We start from the raw sequence: 14,713 nt of genomic DNA on the forward strand, positions 1-14,713 counted from the left end.
ACTTGTCCTTTTTATAAAGGGTAAGGAGAAGTCCAAACTGAAATGCAAGTGAGGGGCACATCATGAACCAGTTGGTTATGGAGAAAGTCAGTAATGTGCATTATTACATGGTACTAAACAAGACAGAATATATTAAAATACAAATAGTTGTATATATTTAAAATTTCTATATACATATATACTCATATAGATATTTGAATATAATTCACTTTGGATAATTTGGTTAAAATTGCCTTATGCATGTGTTTCACACTGATTAGAGAGTGTTAAAATCTAACAGAAAGAGTAAATGTCACAAGAGAAAATTTATTCAGACCCTTTTAATTTTTCTATTTTTGAGGAATTATTTAAAAGCTTCTGAGCATAAATATCAACTTTTATAACAACTTATGAGAATTATTTTTCTGTTTGTTTTTATCTTAGGCTAAAGAAATAATCCTGGCTAAGCAAAAAGTATCAACATCAATTAAACATTCAGACTGTAATACGCTGCAAAAAAATGCAGGAAGGTAATTCCTTTTTTTCTTCCACATTAGTTTTACTTTTTGTCCGTGTGTTATTCACATGCCAGAATATATGCTTCTCATTATCTTCTTGTTGAAAGTATGAAAATATTGATTTTTATAAAGTAAAAGTATGTCTAAAAGCTTTAGTCTAATAGCCTGTCTGCTGCTGTTTATAGTGATCTGCTCCCATAGCAGAGCGAAAAAAGCACTTCTTTCTGCTCATCAGTTTCATTCCATCTGCTTGTTCAGATTATTAAACTGGTGTATACTAAAACTAAATTACCAAGATTGCCTCTGCAGAGCTCCTTGCTATGTAACCCAAGTCTGAAAACCATTTAGAAAGCAATGATTTTTGAACCCGTCTCATTAATGTATTTGCTTGCTGGTATACAGGTTGAGCTACTGCACTAGTAAGTAGGTTCAAAAAGCAATTCTGCAAGGTTTTATAACATGGATCCATCCTATTAAATGTGATGTAAACTCCAGCTCTTGTAATCTTGCAGTCAGTGACTGCCAGAAGCAAGCAAATATCAGTGATGTTCTATTTTTAGTTTTTACTCTTAGGGAGTGTCGCTAGCCATTGCTGTAGGTAGACACTAGAGCTGATGGACACTTGGCCTAAGTACAAATACTATGATATATTTTTTAACCTTTCCTTTTCCTCTTGCTATAGGCAATGGTAATCGTACCAGAATAACATATAGTAACAACAAAGTTTGTTAAGCTGTTCATCTGTTTATATTTGAAGTGCTGCGTTTGTTTCCTTGTTGGATTTCATTGTGGTGCATGTTGATGGAAAGGTTAAGCAGTTAGTAAAAAATAGCATTATGGATCATGGATATTCTTCTCGGTCTCAATATTTAGGACACTGACAAAATTGGTCTGCAAGAGTCAGTTGTCCTTAATTCTGCTTTTTATTTCTTATTTTTAATAAAAATCAAGGATGACTTCTTGTCTTAAATAACCTGCATGATGAGAAGATGATAGGGTGGTTGAAAGATGCTGAGATTCCTAATGAGCCAGAAGCACTGCACCCTTTCCTTAGGCAACAGTGATTACAACACCATCTTGATTACTGAGTATTTCAAATATTTGTAAAAAGTCCAAGCCAAATGGTGGATACTTACTCTCCATGATGTTTGAAAACTCATGCCAGTCAGGTGGAGTCCCTGGTGACTGGCAAAAAGGGAAACATTGCACCCATTTTTAAAAAGTGTCAAAGGGAACTACCGAAATGCCAGCCTCACCTTTGTGCCTGGGAAGATCGTGGAATAGATCTTCCTAGAAGCTCTGCTAAGGCACATGGAAAACAGGGGGGTGATTTGAGACAGCCAGCATGGCTTCACCAAGGGCAAGTTCTGCCTAACCAGCCTAGTGGCCTCCTATGATGGAGTGACCACATCACTGGACAAGGGAAGAGCTACCAATGTCATCTATTTGGACTTCTGTCAGGCCTTTGACATGGTCCCCCACAACATCCTTCTCTGTAAATTGGAGAGATGGATCTGATGGATGGATTGTTCAGTGGATGAGGAACTGGTTGGATGGTCGCATCCAGAGGGTAGTGGTCAACAGCTCATTGTCCAGATGGAGATGGGTGATGAGTGGTGTCCCTCGGGGGTCCGTACAGGGACCAGTACTCTTTAATATCTTCATCAATGACATAGTGGGATCAAGTGCACCTTCAGCAAGTTTGCAGACAACACCAAGCTGAGTGGTGTGGTTGACATGCCTGGGGGATGGGATGCCATCCACAAGCACCTGGTCAAGCTTGAGGCATGGGCCCATGTGAACCTCATGAGGTTCAACAAGGCCGAGTGTAGGGTCCTGCACCAGGGTCGGGGCAACCCCCAGTATCAGTACAGGCTGGGGGATGAAGGGATTGAGAGCACCCCTGATGAGAAGGACTTGGGGGTGCTGGTGGGTGAAAAGCTGGACATGAGCCAGCAATGGATGCTCGCAGCCCAGAAGGCCAACTGTGTCCTGGGCTGCATCCAAAGCAGCGTGGCCAGCAGGTTGACGGAAGTGATTCTGCTGCTGTCCTCCACTCTGATGAGGCCCAACCTGGAGTCCTGCATCCAGCGCTGAAGCCCTCAGTACAGGAAAGGCATGGACCTGTTGGAGCATGTCCAGAGGAGGCCACAAAAATGATCAGAGTGATGGACCAGGCTCACTAGAGAGGAGCCTAGGGGTGGCGTGCCAGAGTTGAAATCGATAGCCCAGCTCAAGTGCATCTACACCAATGCACGCAGCATGGGCACCAAACAGGAGGAGCTGGAAGCTATTGTGCAGCGGGACAGCTATGATGTAGTTGCCATCACAGAAACATGGTGGGATGCATCTCATGACTGGAGTGCTGCAATGGATGGCTATAAGCTCTTCTGAAGGGATAGGCAAGGAAGGAGAGGTGGTGGGGTTGCTCTGTATGTTAGGGAGTGTTTTGATTGTATAGAAATCAATGATTGTGAAGACCAAGTAGAGTGCTTATGGGTAAGGATGAGGGGGAAGGCCAATGAGGCAGATATCCTGCTGGGAGTCTGTTACAGAGCACCCAACCAGGATGAAGAGACAGATGAGACATTCTATAAGCGATTGGCAGAAGTCTCGCATTCGCTGGCCCTTGTTCTTGTGGGAGACTTCAATCTACCGGACATCTGTTGGAAGTATAACACGGCAGAGAGGAAACAGTCTAGGAGGTTCTTGGAGTGTGTGGAGGATAACTTCCTGACACAGATGGTGAGTGAGCACACCAGGGGAGGTGCCTTGCTTGACCTGCTGTTTACAAACAGAGGACTGGTGAGAGATGTGGTGGTCGGAGGCCATCTTGGGCTTAGCAACCATGACATGATAGAATTCTTAATTGTGAGTGAAGTAAGGAGAGGGGTCAGCAAAACTGCTACCATGGACTTCCGGAGGGCAGACTTTGGCCTATTCAGGTCACTGGTTGAGAGAGTCCCTTGGGAGACAGTCTTGAAGGACAAAGGGGTCCAGGAAGGTTGGACAGTCTTCAAGAAGGAAATCTTAAAGGCGCAGGAGCAGGCGGTCCCCATGTGCCATAAGAAGAGCTGGCGGGGAGGGCAACCGGCCTGGCTGAACAGGGAGATTTTGCTGGGACTCAGGGAAAAGAGGAGAGTTTATCACCTCTGGCAGAAGGGGCAGGCAACTCACGAAGAGTACAAGGATCTCATTAGGTCAAGCAGGGACAAAATTAGAAAGGCAAAAGCCCAGCTAGAGCTCAGTCTGGCCACAGTTGTAAAGGATAATTAAAAATGCTTCTACAAATACATTAACAACAAAAAGAGAGGCAAGGAGAATCTCCATCCCCTACTGGATATGGTGGGGAACATTGTCTCCAAGGACGAGGACAAGGTTGAGGTACTTAATGCCTTCTTTGCCTCAGTCTTTAATAGCCAGACCAGGTATCCGCAGGGTATTCAGCCCCCTGAGCTGGAAGATGGGGATGGAGAGCACAATAACCCACCCATAATCCAGGAGGAAGCAGTTAAGGACCTGTTAAGCCACCTGGACATCCACAAGTCTATGGGACCTGATGGGATCCACCCGAGAGTACTGAGAGAGCTGGTGGAGGAGCTTGCCAAGCCACTCTCCATCATTTATCAGTGGCCCTGGTTAACAGGGGAGGTCCCAGAAGACTGGAGGCTTGCCAGTGTGACGCCCATCTACAAGAAAGGCCGGAAGGAGGATCCTGGGAACTACAGGCCTGTCAGCCTGACCTCTGTACCAGGGAAGATCATGGAGCGGTTGGTCTTGAGCGTGCTCACAGGCCATGTGCAGGACAACCAAGGGATCAAACCCAGCCAGCATGGGTTCATGAAAGGCAGGTCCTGTCTGACCAACCTGATTTCCTTCTCTGATGAGGTGACTCATCTAGTGGATCAGGGAAAGACTGTGGATGTTGTCTGCCTCGGCTTTAGTAAAGCCTTTGACAGCGTCTCCCACAGTATTCTCCTGGAGAAACTGGCGGCTCATGACTTAGACAGGTTTACTCTTCGCTGGGTAAAGAACTGGCTGGACGGCCGAGCTCAGAGAATTGTGGTTAATGGCGTTAAATCCGGCTGGCGACCAGTCACAAGTGGTGTTCCCCAGGGCTCGGTTCTGGGGCCGGTCTTATTCAAGATCTTTATCGATGACCTGGATGAGGGGATCGAGTGCTCCCTCAGTAAGTTTACAGATGACACCAAGCTGGGTGGGAGTGTTGATCTGCTGGAGGGTAGGAGGGCTCTGCAGAGGGATCTGGACAGGCTGGATCGATGGGCAGAGGTCAACTGCATGAGGTTTAATAATGCCAAGTGCAGGGTCCTGCACTTCGGCCACAACAACCCCATGCAACGCTACAGGCTTGGGGGGGAGCGGCTGGAGAGCTGCCTGGCAGAAAAGGACCTAGGGGTGCTGGTTGACAGCCGGCTGAACATGAGCCGGCAGTGTGCCCAGGTGGCCAAGAAGGCCAACAGCGTCCTGGCCTGTATCAGAAATCGTGTGGCCAGCAGGAGTAGGGAAGTGATTGTGCCCCTGTACTCGGCATTGGTGAGGCCACACCTCGAATCCTGTGTTCAGTTTTGGGCCCCTCACTACAAGAGGACGTTGAGGTGCTGGAACGTGTCCAGATAAGGGCAACGAAGCTGGTGAGGTGTCTGGAGCACAAGTCTTATGAGGAGCGTCTGAGGGAACTGGGGTTGTTTAGCCTGGAGAAGAGGAGGCTGAGAGGAGACCTTATCACTCTCTACTACTACCTGAAAGGGGGTTGTGGTGACGAGGGTGTTGGCCTCTTCTCCCAAGTAACTAGTGATAGGACAAGAGGAAATGGCCTCAAGTTACGCCAGGGGAGATTTAGATTGGATATTAGGAAAAATTTCTTCACTGAGAGGGTGGTCAAGCATTGGAACAGGCTGCCCAGGGAGGTGGTGGAGTCACCATCTCTGGAAGTGTTCAAAAAATGTGTGGACATGGCGCTTCAGGACATGGTTTAGGGGACACGGTGGTGCTGGATTAATGGTTGGACTTGCTGATCTTGAAGGTCCTTTCCAACCTTAGTGATTCTGTCATTCTGTGATTCTGAGCACCTCTCCTATGAGGAAAGGCTGAGACAGTTGGGGTTGTTCAGCCTGGAGAAGAGAAGGCTCTGGGGACACCTTCTTGCAGCCTTTCAGTACCTAAATGGGGCTTTCTTCATGACGTAAATGACCTTATCTCTCTTCCAAATGGATTCTGTCAAACAGCAAAACAGTTGGCAATTTGTGTATTAGGAATATATAATTCCTTAGAACCCTCTGTGTGTCTAATTTTGGCTACATAGTAATGTTTAAATAGAAGTAATAATGAGAACATGGAAGTAAGGGAAGTAATAATGTTGTAAAATGGTCCCCTTTCCTGCTAGTTGATGAACTAAAGATACTCAGATACTCCCTGGCATAGTGAAACCCCAAGAATTTGTTCTTTATTTCAATGCAGTTTTAAGTAATTATGGATATGTTTGCTGCAGATTTTGAAGGAAAAATACAAATTTTACTATTAAAATATTGCATAAATATATATCACAAAAGTAGAAGTAGGAAAAAAGTCTTTTGAATTGCAGTTCATACTAAAAATAGTGGTTTAACCTCTTTAGTTGAAAAGTTGCTGACTAGCCAAATGTTAAAAATTTGCTGAATAGTTGTCTCTTAGATTACAGAAGAACATTCATTACAGTGATTACACTTGACAGCTACAGATGTCTTAGCTAAATGCTGTCAGACATATAATCTGCTAAGCTATAATATAGTGCTTTAAATCCTTTAAAGTCTTGTTTGCTAAAATTACATCATGATACTATCATTACTTCTGCCACGTAAGAGAGATATACAAAATTATATTTCAAACCTTCAGAGAGACAAGTTTCTATGGGAGGAATTTGACAGATTGATTTAGTACACAGATAAAGCCTCTATTAATGTAGTAGCTGAGTATACCATTCTTTACTGTAACTGGCCTCCCAGTTAATCTGCGAGGTACAGATGTTGAGCTCACCACAGTTGCATAGGTGAAATTCAGATCTAGGTAGGATCTGAGTTTTCTGAAGTCATACTCAAAATTTTAAGAGTAACAGTTACATAAAGTCAATAAACTTTGTCTCATAACCTCAGCTTTAGACTATTATTCCTTTAACCTGTTGGAAAATAAAAAAAAAATGAAATAAACCTCAAAATGTCTCTAAATGTAAACACACACACTTGAATTCTCCAGTAAAGAAAGATACATAGGAATATGAGAGATGCCTTTTTCTTTTTTTTTAACAGTAGATCTTTATATAGAGAGGTTGAGAAATACAGCCAGAGAATGGATTAATTTCAAGAGGCAAAGGAATGGAACAGCAATTTCTAGGGTACTTCACAGAGCAGAATTACAAACAAATCGGCAAGTTCTGGTCTATATACATCTTTTATAATGAAATAAGGATTATAAGGTAGAGGTGATTTCTATTTGAGTAGTTCAAGCATTGCAAATCTTACTGCTCTAAGTGTCTTTCTCCTCTTAGCCGAGTAAGATTGCATTGGTTGACTAAGCCAGCAGGTGCTATAGAAAATACGGTGTAACGCATTAGGTTAGAAATCTGACTTACATTCTACTGGAATCAGTTCTTAGTAGCAGTATGTGATTTATGGCTTTTTTGGGGTCTAGTTTTCTTTTTTTTGGGGGGGAGGTTGTTTGTTTTGTTTTTCTTGTCTGGATTCTTAATGGGAAAACAAAAGAAAAACATATGCTGCTGGAATGTCCACTACTGTCTGCTGGTACGCCTACAAAATGTTTTTGAACAGGTTATCCAGTTTCAGCCAAATTTCACCAGTTGCGAGAGACAGCAAATATATAAAATTGCCTGTAAGCTATGTTGAACCTGAGGCCAAGAAAACTTGGATGGTTTTGGATTTTAACTCCAACCTGTATCATCATAAGGCTTGTACTGTGTTTGCATGGCAAGGTTTTGGTAGTGGTGGTGGTTGCAGGGGTGGCTTCTACGAGAAGCTGCTAGAAGCTTCCCCTGTGTCTGATAGGCCCAGTGCCAGCCAGCTAAAAGACAGACCCGCCACTGGCCAAGGCCGAGCCCATCAGCGATGGTAGTAGTGCTTCTGAGGAACAGAGTTAAGAAGGGGGCAGAGAAAACTGCGCAACTGCAGCTGGAGAGAGAAGTGAGAATATGTGAGAGCAACAACTCCGCACACACCAAGGTCAGTGAAGATGGAGGGGCAGGAGGGGCTCCAGGCACCAGAGCAGAGAGTCCCCGGCAGCCCCTGGGGAAGCCCACAGGGAGGCCGGCTGTGCCCCTGTGGCCATGGAGATCCACGGGGGAGCAGATCTGCACCCGCACCCGGGGAGGGCCCCAGGCCGGAGCAGGGGGATGCCCGAAGGAGGCCGTGACCCCATGGGCAGCCCACGCTGGGGCCGGCTCCTGGCAGGGCCTGTGGCCCCGTGGGGAGAGAGAGGAGCCCCGGCTGGAGCAGGTTTGCTGGCAGGACCTGGGACCCCGCGGAGGCCAGGCTGGAGCAGCCTGTTCCTGAAGGACGGCACCCGTGGGGGACCCAGGCTGGAGCAGCTCGTGAAGAACTGCAGCCCGTGGGAAGGACTCACGTTGGAGAAGTCCATGGAGGACGGTCTCTCGTGGGAGGGAGCCCACGCTGGAGCAGGGCAGAGGGTGAGGAGTCCTCCCCTGAGGAGGAAGGAGCGGCAGAGACAGCGTGTGACGGACTGACCACAACCCCCATTCCCCGTCCCCCTGCGCCACTTGGGGGAGGAGGTGGAGAAAATCGGGAGTGAAGTGGAGCCCGGGAAGAAGGGAGGGATGGGTGGAAGGTGTTTTAAGATTTGGTTTAATTTCTTATTACCCTACTCTGGCTTTTCTCCATTTATTAACAAGCAAAGAATAAAAGACTGATTATTTCAAAAACTCAGTACAGTTGTCTCACTTGAGATGTAACAGTGTTGCTGAAGATGAGACATACTGTGAAGCTCTGATTTACTGGATGGCCCTGATTTAACTTGGTTCATTTTGGTGGAGAAGATGCAAAGAACAAATTTGTGGTCAAAATTTGTAGATATAAGGGTAAAAATCTGTCTTTGGAAGTGCGGAGTCCTAATTTGGATCCTTGAAAGAATCCTTGTGAAGTGTGGGAGTACTCCCTTTCCAGACTTAATGGCTGAGAATTTCTCCCGGTCTTACATTTCTACAGTTTACAAACAGAGGGAAAGAGGTTTGACAAGTTGGAAAGGAGAGAACTTCATGTTGCAAAGAGAAATACAGTAGAACAAAATGAGATATTTCCTTAAGACTGGGAATGGGAGGCAAGATGACATCAGAAACTGAATGGAGCTGTAGGCAAACTAGCCTGAAAGAACTGCAAGAGGATTTATGTCATTCTTTCAAAACCTGAATTCTCTTCTGTGTCTAAACCAAGCACAAATATTTTATCTTGAAAAAAGCTAAATGCATGCGAAGAGTGGCCTGCATGAAAGATGAATAAATGTGTGGGAAGATCACAAATGGCAAATCAGTTATCAGTTCTGTTGAGATGTAATGTTTGCTTTCTATAAATACCTGGGAGTAGATTGTAAATCTTGAGAGTTGAATATATTTACAGAAATAATATTTTCAGGCTGCAGAGTTTGTTAGCTGTCATGAAGACACTGAGAATTTTTACAATGCAAGTTATATATTCTGGGAAATGTCTGTCCCAATGTCTGGGAAAGGAGGAATCATAGGAATTGTAATTCAATTCACTTCTTAGTGAGAAAGTGGAGTCGGATATGACTAAGCAACATATTAAAAAGGCTTTTTATTCAAGTTAAAGTATTGATTCATTTGCATTCTCATGGAAGCCTGGAGCTAATCAGAGTAGAGAGTATACAACTCTATCATTTGACTAATGAGGAGAACAAAAGGTGGGGTGCCTCAGAAGTGATTTGAAAATTAATTTGCATGCACAGGCACCTGGTAATCCATAACTGTAATAAGGGCGAGGACACTTCAGAACCATGCCCTTCTGAAGAAAAGCATTCTCAAGAATACTGTTCAGTTACCTCTTGATCACCACAATCTAAAGTAATCTCCAGTTGTCCATATGTGACAAGGACATAAGACTGAGGGCAGAGACGTACTTTAAAGTCTCTTTGTAACATTCCATAACTTTGTAAACAAAGTCTTAACACCTTGTTAGAATAAAGTGTGTTGTCAGTGTAAGCTTCCCTAATGTTTAAACATTAGGGACTCAGCTTTGACTGACAAATTTAACAATGCTTTTTATTTTTCTGGGTTAATCAAGGAGTGAAAATAAGATGGTATTATAACCAGACCTAGAAAGTCAGGGTCAATTTGCATACTGCAGGTGTTGGAGCATATTTCCTGCTAACAGACAAGGTCAGTTTGAAGTTTGGTATCTTGAAGTGATTGTGCATAGGAGGGTAAGGGATGGCACAGTGAAGTGGAAAATGTCACAGTGACTGATTTTCTGTCTAACTTTTAGAAACTTGGATGCTAGTATTACATATGTTCTTGGTCTGATGAATCCTATTTGTGAGATGTATTTGTCTTTTAGAACATAATGACCTAGATATCATCAACCTTTTCTTTATTAGAACTTTTTACTAGTGATTTGTTAGTTCTTCTTGATTTTATTTAGTCCTTGAAAAACGAATTTGATTCTACCAGCCATTGTGTATTCATATCTTCCCAATGATCCACTGATTCTGAAGACTGCAGATATAGCTTCATTTCAGATTACACCTACGTAGGGAGTTTTGAAAGGCCTCTTAAATAATGAAAGAGGTATTAATATTCCAAGTATTTATAAACCCATTATTATTTGCTTAGATTACCTAGTTGATTTTTCTAAGCCTGTATTTTCAAAAATTGAGGTCAGAGTATGGCAAGTGTCACACATTCACCATCAGTTTTTAATATACATAAAGATTTGTCTTTCTCAAAGCTCTCGAATAAGATATAATTCCATATACTGGAATCACTTTGTTTTCTTATTCAGGAAAAGGATTTAGTAGTACTTTTTCTAAGATGGTAATCACTTTTGTGCTCTTTCATTCACGATGTTAGAAGACTGGAAAAAGTGCCTCTCCAAAGCTGTTGGTTGTGACTTATAAATATCTTTGGAAATCCTGGTGCCAGAAATGAAACTTCTAATCAAATGTCAAAAGCCATATATTCTGGATCAAACATATGAGAAATCTTTAGCAATCTAAATTTTATGAAATTCAGAAGTTGAAACAGGGGAACGTAACTGTCAAATCATTAAAATATCAAATATGGGCATTAAGAACTGTGTGAGCAAAAGTGTAAACTATCAAAACAAAAATTAAATTATCAGATATGTGGTCTGTCACACACCAGATTGTTTAGCAGGCTGCTATAGTTATGCAAGACGGAAGGACTGACCTTCTTTATTGTGGAGACTTTTCATTTTCTTTTTTAAAAGCATTGTTGAACTACATGGAGATAGAAATTGCCTTTCTAAGGGAAAAAAAATGCCAGGAAAAAAGAAAGGTTTTAATCCAGTATTATTTATTTTTGTATGCTGCTCTAATCTGTAGACCATAACTTTTCCTTGAGTAGAGGACACTCAGCAACAGGTAGCAGTGCCAAAAAACTGTGAACTTAATTTTTTTTTTTACACCTGAAATTGAAACAATTTGCAAACATTGAAATTTTCAGACATATGCTGTAGCTGGTCCTGCAAGAAATATTACTGTTTTCATGATTGTTGTCTTACCAATGCTCATGGAAGAGCTTCAGCAACAAGATTATTTTTATTCTGCTAGATAAAATTACATGGAAAAAATGTTTAGATGACCTAAAACTCATTCTTTCTTCCAAAAATTTTCAGGTGGTTAGTCTTGACATCATCAATACCCAGCCTCTTTTTGCATAGATTACATGATGAGAGGAGCAGATTCTCAGCAGAAGTATGTGTCACAGCTGCACTGACTTCAGCATAACTGAGTCTTGTCGTCAGCCCCAAATATTTGTGCCATGGTAGCTGAGATAGCACTATGAAGCTTTACTAAACAAATATAGAATATTTGATCATGTGCATATAAGTACATAAAAATCTACTTCCTTTCTGGAAAAAAAAAACTGTGCTTGATTCTCAGTCTTTTCTATTGTCCGTTGCTAATAGATACTTCTAGATAGCATGTGCTGATTAAATTTTGAGTATGGCTGATGCGTATAATCCTTTCATAGCTTTTGATATGGATAGTTACTTACAATGCTCACTGTTAATTCATTTCATACCACTGCTAATTAAAATACTTTAAGGAAAATCTTTTCTAACATGTAACGGAAGCCCAGGCTAAGACTAATTCATTTTCATATTTATGCTTACATAGCTTTTTCTGAGGTGCTTCAGATTAGTGATTAGTGATTAGATTAAGATTCTGGACAGGATGTGCTCTCTTTGGGATGTCCCCAGCAGCTACGGAAAAGGTCGTACGATTCCAGGTCACAGCACATTTTATAAATTACACAGGAAACAAAAACGTCTCATATCTTTTGGGGATGAACATTTTCTAGAATGTTGCCACAAAGCGAATCCATATTTATTTCATTAAACTGTGTAGTATAAGAAAAAATCTAGTCTTATAAATTGAAGAACATTCAGGGTAAAGAAATAAGAGTTTTCTTGTATCTTTCTTCATTGCCCATAAAATTCTTCTCTGAGTAGTTTTTGTTTGTGCCACTTTTTGGAAAAGGTTACCCAGATTATTAAAGCAGGGTGCTTCTCTGGTCGTTTTCCACACATCAAAATGATCAAATAATTCCCGTAGCACAAGAAAAATCTAGTGGCATGAGGCTGAAAGAGGTGGCTGGACTGACGACTACCTCTTCTGTTAGTCATGCTTTCCTCAGCATAGCATAGAGGAGAGGAGCAAACCTCCCGTGAATCCCCTCTGCATCTCTCCTCCACTGGGACAGAGGTCCTGCACACAGGTGTGAGCTGGGATGTCTGCTCAGGTCTCACGGAGCCTTGTTGGAGAAGCACTGGCAGAATTTGGAAGCAGCTTGGCAAAACTTGCTCTTTGTTTTAAGCACTAAAGATGGTGTGTTTTCAGTTAAAAATCTTTTAATATACTTTATTTACATATTTTTATTACCTGTGTTGTCATCAAATAAATGCATTCTTTCATCCAGTGATTTTACTACTTTTTTGTTTGTTCCAGTTCTAATGAGCCTTTCTGATCTCCTGGGTAAACAAGTAGTTTTCTCATACCTTTGAAGAGTGACACACTGTCTTTTATAATGCTGAGCTTGGAACTTTGACCCAAAGTGGCACTTAGTATAAAATTAAAATTAGTATGAAGATGTACAAATCGTGTTGGAATTTTCACAAATTAGAACATCGTTGTACAATTAAATTTCCATTTTGCCATTTTTTATGTAAACAGTGATAAATGACTTGAAAAAGGGCTAGATTTTGTCCATTAAATTGTTGAGCTCCTCTGTTAGAAAAGTGGCTTTAAATGCTGCAAGACAGAAAGTATAAGAATATTTCAAATCTTTGATCATCATGTGATGTGGATAGGTTGCCTTAATAAGTGGCCTGTACACATTTCTAAGTGTGATATAAAAGAATATCCTTAATAGCAATAGAATCTGGAAATTCTGTTATAACTCTGACCTTTCTTATACTTTAAAATTTTTTTCATAATACAAACGTGGTGAGGATTCATATTGCTAACACATAAGAATTAGCTGATAAAAGCAAGTAAATTAATACAATTACATTTTCTTACTAAATAAAAGTATTTCTGCTTTCTAAAGATGAATGTCACATAGAAATTAATAGACAAGCTAGTGTGAAGGAGCTGTGTTAAAAATGAACAGAAAGAAAAAAGAATGAAAAACCAATTAGATTAAAAATCCCTGTCTTACATCAAAAAGTAACCATTTGTAATGTGATACCAGCAATCACCATGTTCTGACATAAAGCAAATTATAGATGTCAAAAAATTAACTTTTGATGTTTGTAGACTAGGGATTCTTTTGTAAAAAATCTTAGAGTTTTAGTACTTTTCTGCGTTTACACTGAGGTTTTTTATAACTATCAATTTTCAAGCTACAGGAACTCTTAATCCTGGTTTAACTGGACTCAGTAACAACTCTTACACTGAAGACAACTGGTTTATAAACAGAGACCCAAAATAGTTCTGTTATATTTGACACTGAAATTAAGTTTTTTCCATTTGTTTTCCTCTTGTTTCAGGAGCAGACAAGTTGAGAAATTAGAAGTGGATCCTAGTAAATATTCATTCCCTGATGTCACAAAGATAATCCAAGAAAAGGAACGAATTGGACAGGGACCCATTAGGCTACAACCCGAGAAGATTACAGAGACTAAGAAGAGTTATGTTGATTTTGAAAATAATGAAGATGTTCCTCCCTTAATTTGAAATGCTCTTAAATAGTCCCTCTATATGTGGTGTGTATGCTTGAGTTGTTTTCATAACCCTATGTGTAAAGTAAGTATAATATAGCTGAAGTTGCAGATATTATTATATTTCTTATTGATAACTTTGTTATACCTGTGTTTTATGCGGCATTTTCTGTTAGTATATTGATATATAAATTTTTTTTTTCTAGATTGTTTACTTAGTAAGTGTCAAATCAGAATGGGAGCTATAGAAGCCAGACTGTCATTTCTTCAAAGAATTTACTGTCTAGCTTGAAAGATGACATATTACTGTAGAAAAAGAAAAAAGGAAGAAAGCACTTGCAACGAGATTTCTGGTTATTCTCACTAAACTGAAGATAGCAAAAATCTCTATGTGTTTCTTCAGTGTTTTCTTTTCCATGAAGGACAACAGTAAAAGAAAACAATGAATTCTGGGAGTGATAATTGCTGTAACCTACCATACGTCAGTGAATTTTCCAGCATAATGCAGAGTTCCTGGATTCTGTAACTGGTATAACAATGCCACTCTTTGAAGATTTTGGGAGAGAATAACGCTGAACACAGTATCTCAGATGCAACACCATGGGGAATCAGCCAGACCATTCTTGTTCTTCATGCAGCTGCTCTAAATTGTTCCATTTTTTTCAGGGATCTCCTAAAAATACCAAGGCTAATTTTTAGCTGTTGGATGAAATAAGGTTGAGCAGCTGTAATGGGATGAGCTTCTCCTTCCCTACCCTGCAGTGCATTTTTAGCAAC

At 41.1% G+C, this 14,713-nt stretch overlaps 1 protein-coding gene across 1 annotated transcript in view; it reads left to right on the forward strand.

Annotated features, from left to right (window-relative positions):
• DNAAF11 (dynein axonemal assembly factor 11) overlaps positions 1–13,952 on the forward strand; it is a gene marked incomplete at both ends in the record, with an annotated part of 44,530 nt that extends 30,578 nt beyond the window's left edge. The window contains 2 exons of the mRNA XM_082015060.1: positions 424–509; positions 13,766–13,952. Coding sequence (XP_081871186.1) covers positions 424–509; positions 13,766–13,952 — 273 coding nt within the window. The remainder of the gene's footprint in view (positions 1–423; positions 510–13,765) is intronic.
• Positions 13,953–14,713: the final 761 nt, after the last annotated feature.

Source organism: Phaethon aethereus (assembly GCF_964289735.1).
Source record: "Phaethon aethereus genome assembly, chromosome: 2".
In the NCBI taxonomy this organism is placed as follows: Eukaryota; Metazoa; Chordata; class Aves; order Phaethontiformes; family Phaethontidae; genus Phaethon; species Phaethon aethereus.